This window comes from Exserohilum turcica, assembly GCF_000359705.1.
Source record: "Exserohilum turcica Et28A unplaced genomic scaffold SETTUscaffold_19, whole genome shotgun sequence".
NCBI lineage: Eukaryota > Fungi > Ascomycota > Dothideomycetes > Pleosporales > Pleosporaceae > Exserohilum > Exserohilum turcicum.
Window position 1 is genome coordinate 638,380 of NW_007360014.1, and position 13,450 is coordinate 651,829.

A 13,450-nucleotide genomic window follows, 5' to 3' on the forward strand; every position below is an offset into this window, starting at 1 on the left:
CTGAACGCCCTTTAGATAGCTCCTCGATGGAATCTCGGTCAAGCAGCAGACGCCAGGTCTTACTCTGCAACCCGGCATCTGTGCGAGGCCTGAGCGGCGCCCAGACGACGCGCTCAGACACTCGGTGCAACCTTTCTCCGACAAGTAAATAAACACCACGCAAGTAGACTCTATAGCTCTCTATCGAATACAACCTCTTGTATACCTCGCGATTGCTCCCCGGAGCGCAGCCCCTTACAAAGGGGCCATCTAGGTACTGCACTTCGTATACTGTCTGCATCTGTATAATGTCCTAGGGATCTTCTTGTCCTAGAAAGTGCATCCTTTCTCGCTTATCCTATAAGTGTTTAGGGCAGCTGTTGTTATTGCATTCGTACTATAGCCATTTACACTTAGGCATGCCCTTAGCGTGCTATAGGCTCTATCTAGCTCCTCTCTTGTCTAAGTAGTAAGTTGGGCAGTAGTCATGCGTACACGCGGTCCATGATAGGCTAGCGTGATTCTTGTTCCTTACGTCGTACTAGTACTATACGGGTTCCGTAGAGTTATCATATACTTAGTTTTGCTTAGCTTATTATGCCTATTGTAGTGTAAGGCCTTCCCTTAGCTAGTTAATGTTGCTGTTAATGTACTTATAAGTAGGTAGTCGCTGTGTTGTCTAGACTTAGTAGAAGTTAATGTCCAATCGTAGGTGCCACAGTTGTTGGTACAAGTTAAGCAGCGTTTCGTTATTATCATCCTTAGTAGTGTAGGGTTTATTAGGGTGTCCTAGTAGTGTAGATAGGGCGTTAATCCATTTAGTTACTTCTGCTAGGATTTCTTAACGTTGGGTCTTAGGTAATTCTAGTATCGCGCTGTCTTGCCTCTTTACGTAGGGCGTGGATGGCCTATTTTTGTCCTAAAATCGTGCCATCTTTTTGTACTTAGACGCGAGGGGTTGTTCCTCCTTATCTGGCGTCTTGTATTCCTCGTCGCTAACTAGTTTAGCTTTAGATGTGTCCTTAGACGTGGTTAGGGTTAGGTCCTCTAATCTACTAATGACTTCTATGTCGTTTAGGTGATATTCAATCTCTAGTTAGGTGATAACGTTCTATAATTTATCGTCGTCTAACTCCAACTTCCTACGTAGGACGTTGAGCTATCGCTTAACCTTGTTCTTGCTTATATAGTTGCGCGCTATATGGCCTTCCTTGCCACATACGTAGCAGTTAATCTTTTTCTTCTTATTGTCCTTGTTTTTCTCGTAGTAAGGCTTGCTAGGTCCCTTTTTATAGTTAATGTTGTTAAGGTGCATAGGTTCGTACCTATTAGTTGCATATGCACTAGGTGTCCTAGGCTAATAGCTCCTTTGTCGCCCCTAGTTAGGCTAAGAACGTCGGTAGTGTTGTTGTTAAGGCTAATTGTTCCTATTGTTATTGTTGCGCGTTCTCTAATTAAATAGTTATTCTTCTAATATAAGCTTATAAAGCTTGTTGTTAAGTCGTATAGCCTCTGCTATAAGTTTGTTAAGGTTAGTAACGTTAGCTCTACTTTTTATAAGTTCTCTGCGCACTATTAGCTTGAGGCCCTAGCGATACATGCGTATAAGAGCGTTGTTGTCTTATTTAATGTTTGTAGCGTACTGCTAGAACTAGGTCGTGTAATTAGTTATAGACCTAGTTTAGCGTAAGGTCTAAATTTTTTATTTAGCAATTAGGGATTCCTTAAAAGGTAAGAAGTTTTGTCGCATCCTAGTCTTAAAAGCATCCTAATCTTCGACTAGGGTAGTGTTGTCGGCGTTAGTAATGGAGTTATCCATATAGCTTTTAATAATTAGATTAGCCTATTTTTCTGCGTCACCTTAAAGGTACGTAGTAGCTAAGACAACCTTGTTGTTATTCTTAATTTTGTCTCTAGCTAGGTGGAAGTAACAGTTAACCTAGAGGAGCTAAGCTTTAAGCTTGTTGCAGTCGCTATAGTAAAGGTTAGGCTTGTAGGCGTTGACGGTAGTTCCTCTAGTCTAGGAAGCGGTTAGGGTGTCTATTGCAATATCGCTTATCTTAAGGGTGTTTAAAGTGTTAAGAGTCTAGATCAAGTGGAAGTAATATAAGACTTCTGGTGTTGATCTTCTTGTTAGTTAGTTTTCGCAGATAGAGTGACAGGGTGCAAACGAGGACAGTAACGTGCAAGTAGAATAACTCTTTGTATTGTACTTGTACTTAAAACTTAAGTTAAACACATTAAGCTATAAGGGCTTAATGCCTATGCTATATACTAAAGGAATGTCCTATGTTCTATATTGTCCTACATGTATCATGTTGTCCTATGCGTGGTACTTCGTGGGACATCGTGGGATCCGTGGGACACACGTGACTTGTCTCATGGTGGCGTTCCGCCAAGACCGTGGGACGCGGGGCGCTTATGCGTCATTAGTCTATATGCTCTTGTTATTTCGTGAGGCCTTGACATGGGCTTCTTCCTTTCTTCTTTCTTTATCTTCGTGCTGTTCCCTTCCTTAGGTTCGTAACAGTGTACAAGAAGAGCAAAAGAAGCAGGAACAACTCCAAAAAGCTAAGGATAAGGAACTTAAGGCGGCGGCAAAGCTCTACAATCTTAAAATTTCAGAAGCTGCAAAGGTTGCTTAACAGGAAGCTAAAATAGAGCGTGAGCGTAAGCAGAAATCGCGCGCTAAAGAAAAGGCAGCTACCTAGGCGCTTAAATAACAACAATAAGCTACAACACTAAAAAAAACTTATAATATAGCAAATAAGCGTAAGTAAGAAGCCTTAGTTAAGCTAGCAAAAAAACCAGCAAAGCATCGTCGTGTTGTTGCTCTATTAAGCTAGGTAGTTAAGGGTCCGCCTTAGGCGCCCTTTTTACCTAAGTTTAGCCTGCACACCCGCTAAATTAAGACGCTAGCGAGATATAAGTAGTGCAAACGCTTTAGTAGCGTCTATATAGTGATACACTAAAAGATCTTACAATAATAGCTTTTGTGGGTGGCTTAATAACCTCATCTTTTTAGTCGTCTAATCTTGGTAGGGTGGCTTGTTGACTGTACTGGCTCGTTGGCTGCGCACGGATAGTAGCTCAACTTGGCATGATGCTTGGCCAATAGACAAACCAGACCATCCATACGTGAGGGCACAGATGATCAGAGACCAACCTAAATTGTCTGTTCAAGATATTTTTGGGAATGAAGTGGGTGTATGCGAGATGCGTTCCCATTCCCTACCTTCCCGGCAGGTCTTAGATCTTCCAAGGCACGGTAAGACGCTCCACAGATGTAGTGCCGACAGGGTCGCTATGCCGAAGAATTACGAAGACGACTTGGCTCACGTTGCTAAGCTGAGCAGTGTTGCAAATGGGAAAATCGTAGTTGATGGGCAGAGGGACGGGGCTGCTGGAGAAGCACAGACCCGATGTACAGTTTCTATGAAAGCTTGTGAAGCCAAGACAGCCGGCATGGTGATCAACATCAAGGTCATCAAACAATCAAAAGACTGACTAGCAAAACATGCCTCTGAGAAAGAGCTGCCACATCCTCAGGTGCTGCAGACCGAAGACGATTAGGGTTCGCAGTATGTGGTAGAAACGCACCACAATGCATCTTCAATACAACTAGCGGCCGTGTATCACTGGCTTGGCAATGAATTTCCCTGGCCTTTGTCAGATTCTGGGCCATACTCAGTACGTGTCATGAGTCTCACCGACTCGGGTCATCCGGGAGGCTGAAGTTAATACCAAAATCGACATGGGTGTTAAACATACTCTTCCTGCCGCCCTTCCCCGAGCACTACCTTGAATCGGACTGTGTTCAGAGTCATGTGCCACTGATTGAATTATGTTCATATTTCCTGCATCATCATCATCTTCCATACTGATGTGGACATCACATGATGGCCAAGTTATGTCTTATGAGCGGCACGCTTGGCGTTCGGGTACTTATGCCAAGGCTCCGCCCGTCAAGTGCCGATCACCAAATCTGCAAACTTTGATCTGTTTAACCCATTGATGTACCTCTTGAGTGGTAGTAGCCTGTTGAACTTATCCCCATATCATCCTCGCGTATAAAATGCCAATGAGATATTCTACTCGCCATATGGATGCCTAGACACCACAGATTTAACATGACAGTAAGTGACGAACTCGATCAAAGACAGCAGTGAGGTAAACCCTGCACCATATACATAGTGGGCAGGCAGTAATTTACATAGGAACTACAAATAGTTACATCCAGTAAATTCTTGACCTACACGAGAAGGGACTGGCTTGCATGTACTATACCCAAGATCGGTCGGCCGGTCTGCTCAGCCTCAACCGCGCCCTAACTTATAGTATCCAATCTACAATTACGGCACATACGACCATAGGCAAAGTTATTTTCAGGAACCCGTTGGATCTCCACTTGATAAACCTTTGACCGGTGGCATAGTAGGCAGCTGGGTGACCACTGGCGAATCCCTACTGTTGTATGTTTTTGAATTTTTTTTGCTACTACGGCATGCTTGGGTCGATAGAGCAGGCAACAAGAGGTCTCGTAGGGGATTTTGGGAAAGAACCTGGCATAGATACTTTACTACTGGTTCTAGTGTATAGGAATATGACCGCCCTCAGTTTGATGGTAGTGGCCGTACCTTGGCCTCAGAAAACATCGTGGGCAATAATGATATAAACAGTAAGTATACAGAGCCATGGAGATGACATAGGAGTTCACTAGCTGGAGGAATCGTTTGCGCTGCCTTAGTGTTTGCCGTTCGGCGCCGTATATCCATTTCCATTCATAATATAAAGACCGCTAGTCTTCTCTCCACACAACTCCCACGCCCCCTGATCCCTCGAATGATAACCAAAGTTCTGTTAGGAACTGTCAATGCGATGAGAAAAAAACAAAAAACTGGCATTGTGTCCTCGTCAATCGTTTGCTGGTGGTATTAACTCGGGTATCCATGTCGACAATGCCTACAGCTGTTTTGATGCACTCCAGCGCACCCTCGCATGTTGGATCCAAACTGCCCGGCAACAAGTCCAGATGCCCGAGGCTTCTATTACAGAAAATACTCGGCGGCACGCGTGCGCGCTCTGAGCACATGGTGGTTTGAGAGCGAGCCACTCATCACGCCCATCTCCCGGATTTTGGATATTTCTTTGGCAGCATTCGTCTCTTTCCTGTCCTAGAGAAAGTAGTCGGCGACGGGCTTCTTGGCTGGCATGCCCCTTGAGTCTTGGGGTGCGGCTTCAAAGACGCGATACCGTCGTCCGGGACCGTCCCTGTTTCTCTGGAAATTGTCGTTGAGCATAGGGCTCAATCGCCTCTCTCCATTCGGTCCAGCATTGGAACCAAGAACCCAGCCCCCACCTCCTCCACCCCTGTCGCCGTTCGATCTTCTCTGGTAGCCAGCGTTGGAGCCATCCTCTCCGAGTTCGAGAATGGCGGCTACGTTACCGCAGCGGTAGCAATAATTGGGTGCTGACCACACAGTCACAATGGTCGAGTCAAACATTTCTTTGAAGCCCTCCATGACCAGTTGGTGGGCTCTCGCAATAAGACTGAGGTCGTTCTTGTGGTTGAAGGTCTTGACAATATCCGCACCAAACAGGAAACCTGCACCACGTGGCGACAGGCCCCAGCCATCTATCTCGTCGGGATCGGACCACAACAAGTCGCACATTGCTCCTTCGTGTGGCACTTCTTGTTTTCGGTCAAGCAACCGAATCTTATCAACTGAGTCGACGAGAGGTGATAGACCGCCGTGTACACAAAGAATGGCACCCGTGTCGTTGCGAGCTGATCCGTTGGCGGAGGAGGTTGCGCCCGTGCCAGCGGGACCGACACGTCCAGGCGTTTGAGCGACGGGCGATGAAGAGCCCATGTTCCCGCTCATCTGTGAAGCGGCGCTCGAATGCGAGTCCGAGTTCCGTGCATAACGGTACATGACCTCGCCGTTGGCGTTGAGTGTTTCAATCTCAATGTCTTGGTCGATATCAGGCATATTCTCTGCGTTACTGGTCTCTGCTATGGGGCCATCGGTGGCTTGAAGGGATGTTGCGGCGCCTTGGACGAGAGCGCCGAGGGCGAGGTAGTCAAACACTTCACAGCAATACCTGCCAGAGATCAGCCACACGTTCCAGCCGAATTGCAGCGGCAATACATACCTCCATACATTCGCGCTACCGTATTTCCGCAGGCACTCATCGTAGAAGCCGTATACCGTTGTTATTTGTCGCGACTCGTGGTTGCCCCGGATTAGCGTGATTCTGTCTGGGTATCGGACTTTGAGACACAAGAGTAGGAGGAAAGATTCGAGCGAGTAGAAGCCACGGTCAACGAAGTCGCCTGGGACACGGTCAGCCGGGGTTTGCCTGATCATGCAGATGGAGCCTGTGCATACCCATAAAGAGGTAGTTGGTGTCAGGCACGTCTCCGCCAACACGGAACAGCTCCATGAGGTCGTGGAACTGTCCGTGGATGTCACCGCATATCTGCCGGAATTGTGCGATTAGCTGGGCTCACGAGACAGCCTGTGTCGTTGCGTACCGTCACTGGCGCATCGACGCCCACCACATTGCCCTCCTCAATGAGCAGCTCGCGTGCCTTGTAACACAGCTCTCGAACCTGATTCTCGGGAATGGGACGGCATGCGCGGAGCTGCTGAATGGCTCTGTAATGGCTGTCAGTGCCGCACTGGGTGTCTATGTGGTGGAGGCTGAGTGGCTGGCCATACTTGTCAAGGTCGCTACCGCCCGCGCTCATGGTGACGGCTCTGCGCTACGAGCGCGCACAGGAGCACTCTGGAGATCGGGGGCGTGGATCCGTGGCAACGCACCCAAGCAACGGGTGTTTGGGCAAGCTGTCTATGTCGCAGAAGTTGGTGGGCGCGGATGGCGTCGAGGGTGGCGGTACGCGTGGGGCGCGTTGTTGGCGTGGATCCAACAGGTATCGGGGTGCTGGTAACGATGCTGGTGTAGGCTCTCGGGCATAAGGATGGCAATGGGGGGTAGCGAGTTGCAGCTGGCTAGCAGCAGTAAAGGCGCATAATGGTGGGCTGGTGGTTGTCGAGCATGCGATGCACAGCACGGCGGGCGTCCCGAGGCGCAGGGATCTGCCTTGAGCCGTGCAGCTGCTAGCTCGGCCTTGGATGTTCCCTCCACCAAAAGTCCATCACCACCCACAACCCCGCGCCCACCGCCTCCCCCCGACGTCTGCACCTGCTCGAGGCGCCTCAATTGGCCGCGCACGACATCTCGAGGCACTCGCCAGACGCCGCGACGCCTCCAACAGCGCCATACGCCCGGGCATGCCTCGCCAGCCCGCTCGCTAACTTCACCCACCACCCACCACCACCACCCACACCATGCCTCCCCACCTCCACCCTCGCTCGCGCATGACCACGTCGCTCTTTACTTCGACGCTGATGATATCGTTTCTCGTCGTCGCAGCACCGCACATCTTGCCCTGCCCCGTAGACCCACGCACACTTGCCGACTCGGCCGATCCCACAGGCGAGAGCCGCAGGCGCAGACGACGGAGGATATCTGAAGGCGACACCAGCGACGACGCTGTGGGTGAAGAGCCGCGGCAGCAGCAGTTTATTGAGAGGAAATTGGCTGCAAAGCGAGAATGTCCAGTGCCCAAGCCTGGTGGGCTGATTGGCCAGGTCTTGGGTGTCTATGACGAAGACAAGGAAGAGCAGCAGCTGTCCATTGTGCAACGGGTCGAGAAGGCGATATGTAGGCCCTGGGGAAAGAGTGGCGGCCAGTAGCGAGTGTCTGGGAGGAAAGCAATACAGTTGACCGAGTGTCAAAGCGGCATCAAGACAGGCCAGGAGCGTGAATCGGCGAATGCATGGCATATATCCTACCCGGGGGACAGCTTCATACTACCACAAGCTCTAGACACGCCACATCGCATTAGAGGGAAGGGTTGCATCTCAATGCATATAGCGGATAACCAATTCCGTTCCAATGGGAGCAGACTTACATGTACAAATTCTTATATATATTCACTTAACACGCATCGTCAACCAATCAGACGTAACACCAGGTAATCCATCCGGGACCTCAGCTATGGCATACTACACACCAAGTGCGTGCCCAGAAAAACGTGATCGCGTGTCGCATAGCGTGAAAGCACCAAGTACGTCATCAGGGTCCACGAACCAACACACGTCAGTCACTCCCTCCCTTCCCAGCTCCATGGCTGCCACTTTCACTCTCAGCTCAGTCACGTATAGGTACGCACAAAATGCCCACGGAGCCACTCACAAAAGCCCAAAGAATGGCCTACCGCATCGGCCGCGGCGAAACGGGCGTTCTAACATTCGAACCATACAAGTCCGAGATTCTTCCTTTATGGCGCTTCAAAACACCATCTATCGCGCGTCAATCCTCATCAGAAATCTACGAGACGTTCCTGCAATACAACGATCATGACGACTTTATCGGCATGGACATGTCCCGCAAGTTCTTACAAATGGGCATGACGCGCGCAAAGAGGTATGCAAACCATGCTGGCGGCAAAAAGTACGATAAAAACACTGGAGAGAAATTGGACAAAAGTAAAGGACACAAGGGTATGAAGGAAAAGCTCGAGGCGAGCGAGGTATTCAAGGAGGTGTGGGAGCGAGCCAAAATGCACGACGGTTATGTGGACAAGAAAGAGAGGTTCTTGAAAGAGCAAAAAGAGTGGGATAAGGCGAGAAGGAGGGGGGTGAAGGAATGAACCCTTGCTTGAACAATGCGCCCACCGAATGGCGGTTTCACCATGCAAGTCATTGTCAACCAATCAACAGCAAAAAGATTTGGGTATTGGAAGACTCGAACTTCCGTTTCTCGCGATATCTATAGTCTGCTACAGACTCTAGACATATAGCTACATTGGGTGGCATAGGTGCAATAATCTGCCCATGAACACTGGTTAGGTGCCCCGTGCCATATCGGCTCCCAACGCTAAGCGTTTGATGTCCCTGGCGCGAGCGTCTTGCCACTGGACCAAATCCCCTATTAATCTACTGTTAGAGGAGTATGGAGTTGCTTGGATATCGTAGAAAGGGGCATGCAATACATAGGACCAACATCGTTGTGCTCAAAGGATAGAAGAGGCAAACAAGCAGCAGAATTCTTTGACTGGTTAGACATACAACCAGCAAACGGTCGTAAGCAATTCCCCAAACCAGTGCAGAAAATTATCAATTATTCAGGGTTTGACGAAAGCGATTTGAACAGCCCCCGCGAAGATCCAATTTTACCTTTGATAGCGAGCCTGCTGCAACGCGAGTGAGACCTGGTCTCATGTATCATGAAATCCTCTCAGGCGCGGCATGTGTTCAGCCTGCTCGACAGCAGCATTTTGTCACTCGAGCACTCTTGTGTTCACCAATGAAGCAGAATATCCAGCTAAATTGATGTGAAGTTAATGCGAACTACTTGCTCTGAGTGCTGCGGAAAGAATGCCTGGATTTCAGGATGAAAGAAGCAACTTTTTAAGTTAACCTCAACGATATGAAGGACGTCCCATGTCTAGATTAATGGTGTATTGCAATGTACAAAATTTTCTTGTCAAGTACTACACTGAGTCATATCCAAGTACATAGATCACGGAGGAATAGCTTTTAAGATATTATCAAAGCATGCCGTTTGGATTCAAGTCTAGTTTTCAACCTACATAAACTATGAAGACAAAACTATGAAAATAAATCTAGACCAAGTGGTCTGTAGCCCCTGTGTGAGCAGCTTCACCAGTCCTCCTAGCTTCCAACCACTATATTGATTACCAGACTTTGCAGGCCCGACATCAAATTCAGGTTGTTCGCAATTGAGACAAACAATGATTACAACTTCTTACAGATGCTATTGGATACAAGTCTTGAGTCGTGACCTTTCTTGATGATGGCTACGGTTCCCAGTCACGTTTTCCAATATGAATATAAATGACCAAAGCGTTAGTGCGTATTGATCCTCTTGCTTCTAGACTTTACACAAAGGAGTCGACCGCCACAGCTAGTCTCTTTTGTCCTTGTTACCCACAGCCATCCATTGCTTGCATGAAGCGACGTGGAATGATAGGTGGAACCAAATCCCGAGAAAAAGCGAATATCAGCCATACCAAGTGATGACAGGGATGCGAGAGAATAGCCGCCGCCTCGCAAAAGCCACACACAAGCCATACACAAGCCAAACATATCCATATCCATGGAGGTAAGCAGACAAGCAGACGAAAACAAAAACCAGGGCATCTTAGCCTCTAGGTCTTCATGACACCACCAATTTACAAAGATGGGATGATCCAAGGCATCTAGGGGACTCAATCTATTTACCTTTTCCTCCTCATGTACGCTTGGCTCAAGATAGAGAGAAAAGCAGTTCCATAGCCATCACCACCCCCAACAAAACCACATATGTAATTTCATTGCGATAGTAACCATGATACGTAGTACACGATTGCAGATAAAACACCGCCAAGCCTCTATCTACACAGCGCAGGGAAGGAAATGGAGGGGTGGGGGCGGGGGAGAGAGGAGGAAAGGAAGAGGGCTTACCCCCCTTACCCTGTCATGTCCTGCCACCAACCCAGCCTAGCGTGATTAAGTCCCAAGTACCCTACCTCGCAGTCTTATTAAACCAGCCACTCAAATCAAACCCATGAACGCACGACAGAAACCTAGTGAGTTTAATTTTTAAAAAAAAACGCGCCTACCCGTCCTTCTCCACTTCCCGCGTGCGCACGAACGTGTGTCTGTGTGCTTGGATGGTGCTACGGTGCCAAGTAAGTGTGTACATGACTGACTTGGATACAAAGTGGCGGTTGGTCCTCGGACCCCATCTCCGCCCCCTACTTACATAAACCCCTAGCGTCCTACCACTACCCTACCTTATATCGCGCAGCCCACGCACGTGTTATACATGGGATGAAGAAAGAGAAAGCGCCACGCGCGCCCATTGGTCACAACGCGGGCCGCCACCAAATAACCCGTAGCTCGAGACGAAATCACATCAAGGCCAAGGGAAATAGCACATGAACGGCTGAGAGCCACATGTGTGCACAGCCGAGGCAGAAGGAAAGATAGACTGACTGAGAGATAAGTAGGAGAAAATCTCCGAAAAATGGACGTGTATGCGTGGGGGAGGAAGCGAGGAAGGACAAAGGACGTGGGAGTACTAGATGGATAGATAGATAAGACTTTGTTTGATGTTTTCTGGCGTCAGAGCACTGGATGAGCAAAGCAGAGTATGGTCATGGTCATGGCCATGGACATGTATGTACAAGGGCCAGTGATATAGACAATTTCCTGGGATAAGATACACATAACCAGAGAGAGAGAGAGAGAGAGAGAGACAGCCCGGACCTGTGAAAGTGCCGATGCAAATATGTCCATTGAATTCAAACTACATACGTACGTATGAATGTACCCTTGCGTCTCCACCTACGCCGCACAAACACGCGCTAAAAGGGGGGCGGGTGCGTGCTGGGGGAAGGCAGACAGACGGAAACACACGCGTAAAGCGGGTAAGGAAACAGTGCCATGAACGTACACCTACAACTAGCCAAGGGATCCTTTCCCTGTCATACTCTCCCCTCGTCGTCGTCGTCCTTGTAGTGACGAGTAAGTAGTAGTAGGGAGATATATTAGTGAAAACGGCAGCCAGCTTAGGTAGCCCAAAGCAGGCATCCTGCCGCCCTCCCGCCCCCTGTGTCCTGTCTATCGAAATTTTCCTTGCCGGCAAATCATTACTATCGCAAAAGGGACGAGAAATGAATGACAGGAAAGGAAAGAAGAAATAAAAACGGGTTGCGAACGATCGATCAAAGGATCCTAGATATTTTCTTTTTGCCTTGCGTGACCGAGGGGAAATTGTTGAGGGGGACTTGAGGAGCGGGAACTGAGTCGTGCATCTGAAACATAGATCAAGCCGTTATGACGTAGGGATGGGGAGGGGGGGGGGTGATTTGGTCGAAAGAAGAAGATGATGACGACGAAGAAGGTGACATAGAACAATAGTGGTTCCGTGGAAGACGTTGACCCTGCTCACTCGACCGTGGTCCGTCTGGACGTGTTAGCCGCTTGTGGAATGGGAATGTGGAGGAGTTGGAGCATTCGTGCGCATTCGCACAACAGCTACGGAGGTGACTGTCAAAAGTTCTTGCTAACAGGGGTGCATTAATTACCGCCAAAAATAGGGCTAAAGCTTTATAGATTAGTCCCGCTGCCTCTTCTTATACTTATTACTACTTTTAAGTTTAACAATCTCTTAAATATAAAATAGAATACACTTTATCTAAGCTTAAATTTAATATTAAAGTAGCTTATTTTAGTACTATTACTATACTTTTATCTCTTTTATTTAACTCTTTAGTACGCCTTTTTATATTATTTTCCTTTCAAGCTATAGCTAGGCTACTTTAATAGTATTAAGATTAAGTAAATTACTAAGCTATAAGAGCTACTATACTTTAGTATTTTAGTATATAGTTTTTTAAGCGTAGTAGGTATATAAAAGTACTTTATCTTCTTAAGTAAAGATACATAGTTTTTCTTTTCAGTACTTTTTTAGAAAAAGAATTAGCTTTGAAATGTAAGAGGCTACGCCTAAGTGTGTATGATCGAGTATATCTATACGACTACCTAGACTTCAAGAAGCTTGAAGTCTTGTTACTGCCTTTTTGGCTATGGATGGCGTAAGTAGTCGTACGCTCGGCCCGTTGGGCCCGCCCATTACATAAAATAAGAACTTAAATTTAGTACAGAGGGGTGACACGAAAAAAACGTCACTTAAGAAGTTGTTATTTTGAAACTTTTATATCTAGCTAGAAAAAATAGCTAAAAATAAACGAATTGCAGATCTAGAAAGCCAAGATCTCCTAGTTTGGCATAGTGAGCCCATCTCCTGCTTAGTCAACAGCTCTGAGCGGAGAAAAATTATAGAATATAGGAGACTAAAATAATAAAAATTTCATTTATTGTAAAACAATAGTCCTTACTTAAAAAGGCTTAGTTTGGAGATATGTGATAGTCTATATATAGAAGATCACGTGACAGGTTTTTTTTCTATTTTTAGCAATCCTCTAGAATTAAATATTAAGTTCTAAAGACAAAGTTACTAAATTAAGTTTAGTGTATTACTAAGCCTGATTAGTCATAATATACTATATATTTGATTCTTTCTATCCTGAATTTCTGATTTCTTAATTCCTCACTATGGATCCAAAATTTTCAAAATTTGAAGCTGAAGTTGCCCGTTTGTTAAAGGCAAATATAGCCATTAAAAATATATCTATTTTACTTAGTAAGCCACCTAAGGCTATTAGAGACGCTATTTATCGATTTAAAAAGAAAAAAAATACAGAAAAGAAAGACTTGAAAGAGTTAGTAGAGGCGGAGTTTCAAAGCTTTCAGAAAGAGATAAAAGATCTATTAATAGAGACTTAACTAGGAGCCCTAAAAAGACAAATCGCCGATTATTAGTTGAAAAT

General features: G+C 46.9%; 3 protein-coding genes and 1 pseudogene across 4 annotated transcripts; 2 read left to right on the top strand and 2 right to left on the bottom strand.

Annotated features, from left to right (window-relative positions):
• Nucleotides 1-4,705: 4,705 nt before the first annotated feature.
• Nucleotides 4,706-6,902, bottom strand: SETTUDRAFT_169068 (uncharacterized protein). Its single transcript, XM_008026667.1, has 5 exons — nucleotides 6,705-6,902; nucleotides 6,518-6,641; nucleotides 6,372-6,462; nucleotides 6,136-6,316; nucleotides 4,706-6,084 (listed from the first exon to the last, which is right to left on the bottom strand). The coding sequence occupies exons 1-5, from the start codon at nucleotides 6,731-6,733 to the stop codon at nucleotides 5,154-5,156; spliced, it is 1,356 nt and encodes a 451-aa protein (XP_008024858.1). The 5' UTR covers nucleotides 6,734-6,902; the 3' UTR covers nucleotides 4,706-5,153.
• Nucleotides 6,903-7,341: 439 nt separating this feature from the next.
• SETTUDRAFT_169069 (uncharacterized protein) lies at nucleotides 7,342-8,021 on the top strand. Its single transcript, XM_008026668.1, has one exon. The coding sequence runs from the start codon at nucleotides 7,365-7,367 to the stop codon at nucleotides 7,740-7,742; it is 378 nt and encodes a 125-aa protein (XP_008024859.1). The 5' UTR covers nucleotides 7,342-7,364; the 3' UTR covers nucleotides 7,743-8,021.
• Nucleotides 8,022-8,422: 401 nt separating this feature from the next.
• On the top strand, nucleotides 8,423-9,079 carry SETTUDRAFT_169070 (uncharacterized protein; the record flags this gene model as incomplete). Its single annotated transcript, XM_008026669.1, has 1 exon — nucleotides 8,423-9,079. One exon carries the CDS (start codon nucleotides 8,426-8,428, stop codon nucleotides 8,699-8,701), a length of 276 nt encoding a protein of 91 aa, XP_008024860.1. The 3' UTR covers nucleotides 8,702-9,079.
• SETTUDRAFT_t134 lies at nucleotides 8,782-8,980 on the bottom strand (annotated as a pseudogene). The gene has a single exon. The product of its transcript is annotated as a tRNA-OTHER (tRNA).
• Nucleotides 9,080-13,450: the final 4,371 nt, after the last annotated feature.

Bases quoted from the DNA above. Each gene is read 5' to 3' on its own strand.
- SETTUDRAFT_169068 (XM_008026667.1), bottom strand. From the start codon at position 6,733: ATGAGCGCGGGCGGTAGCGACCTTGACAA. The intron at 6,463-6,517 runs GTACGCAACGAC...CAATTCCGGCAG, and splicing joins GCGTCGATGCGCCAGTGACG to ATATGCGGTGACATCCACGG. The intron at 6,317-6,371 runs GTATGCACAGGC...ACCGTGTCCCAG, and splicing joins CACCAACTACCTCTTTATGG to GCGACTTCGTTGACCGTGGC.
- SETTUDRAFT_169069 (XM_008026668.1), top strand. From the start codon at position 7,365: ATGACCACGTCGCTCTTTACTTCGACGCTGATGATATCGTTTCTCGTC.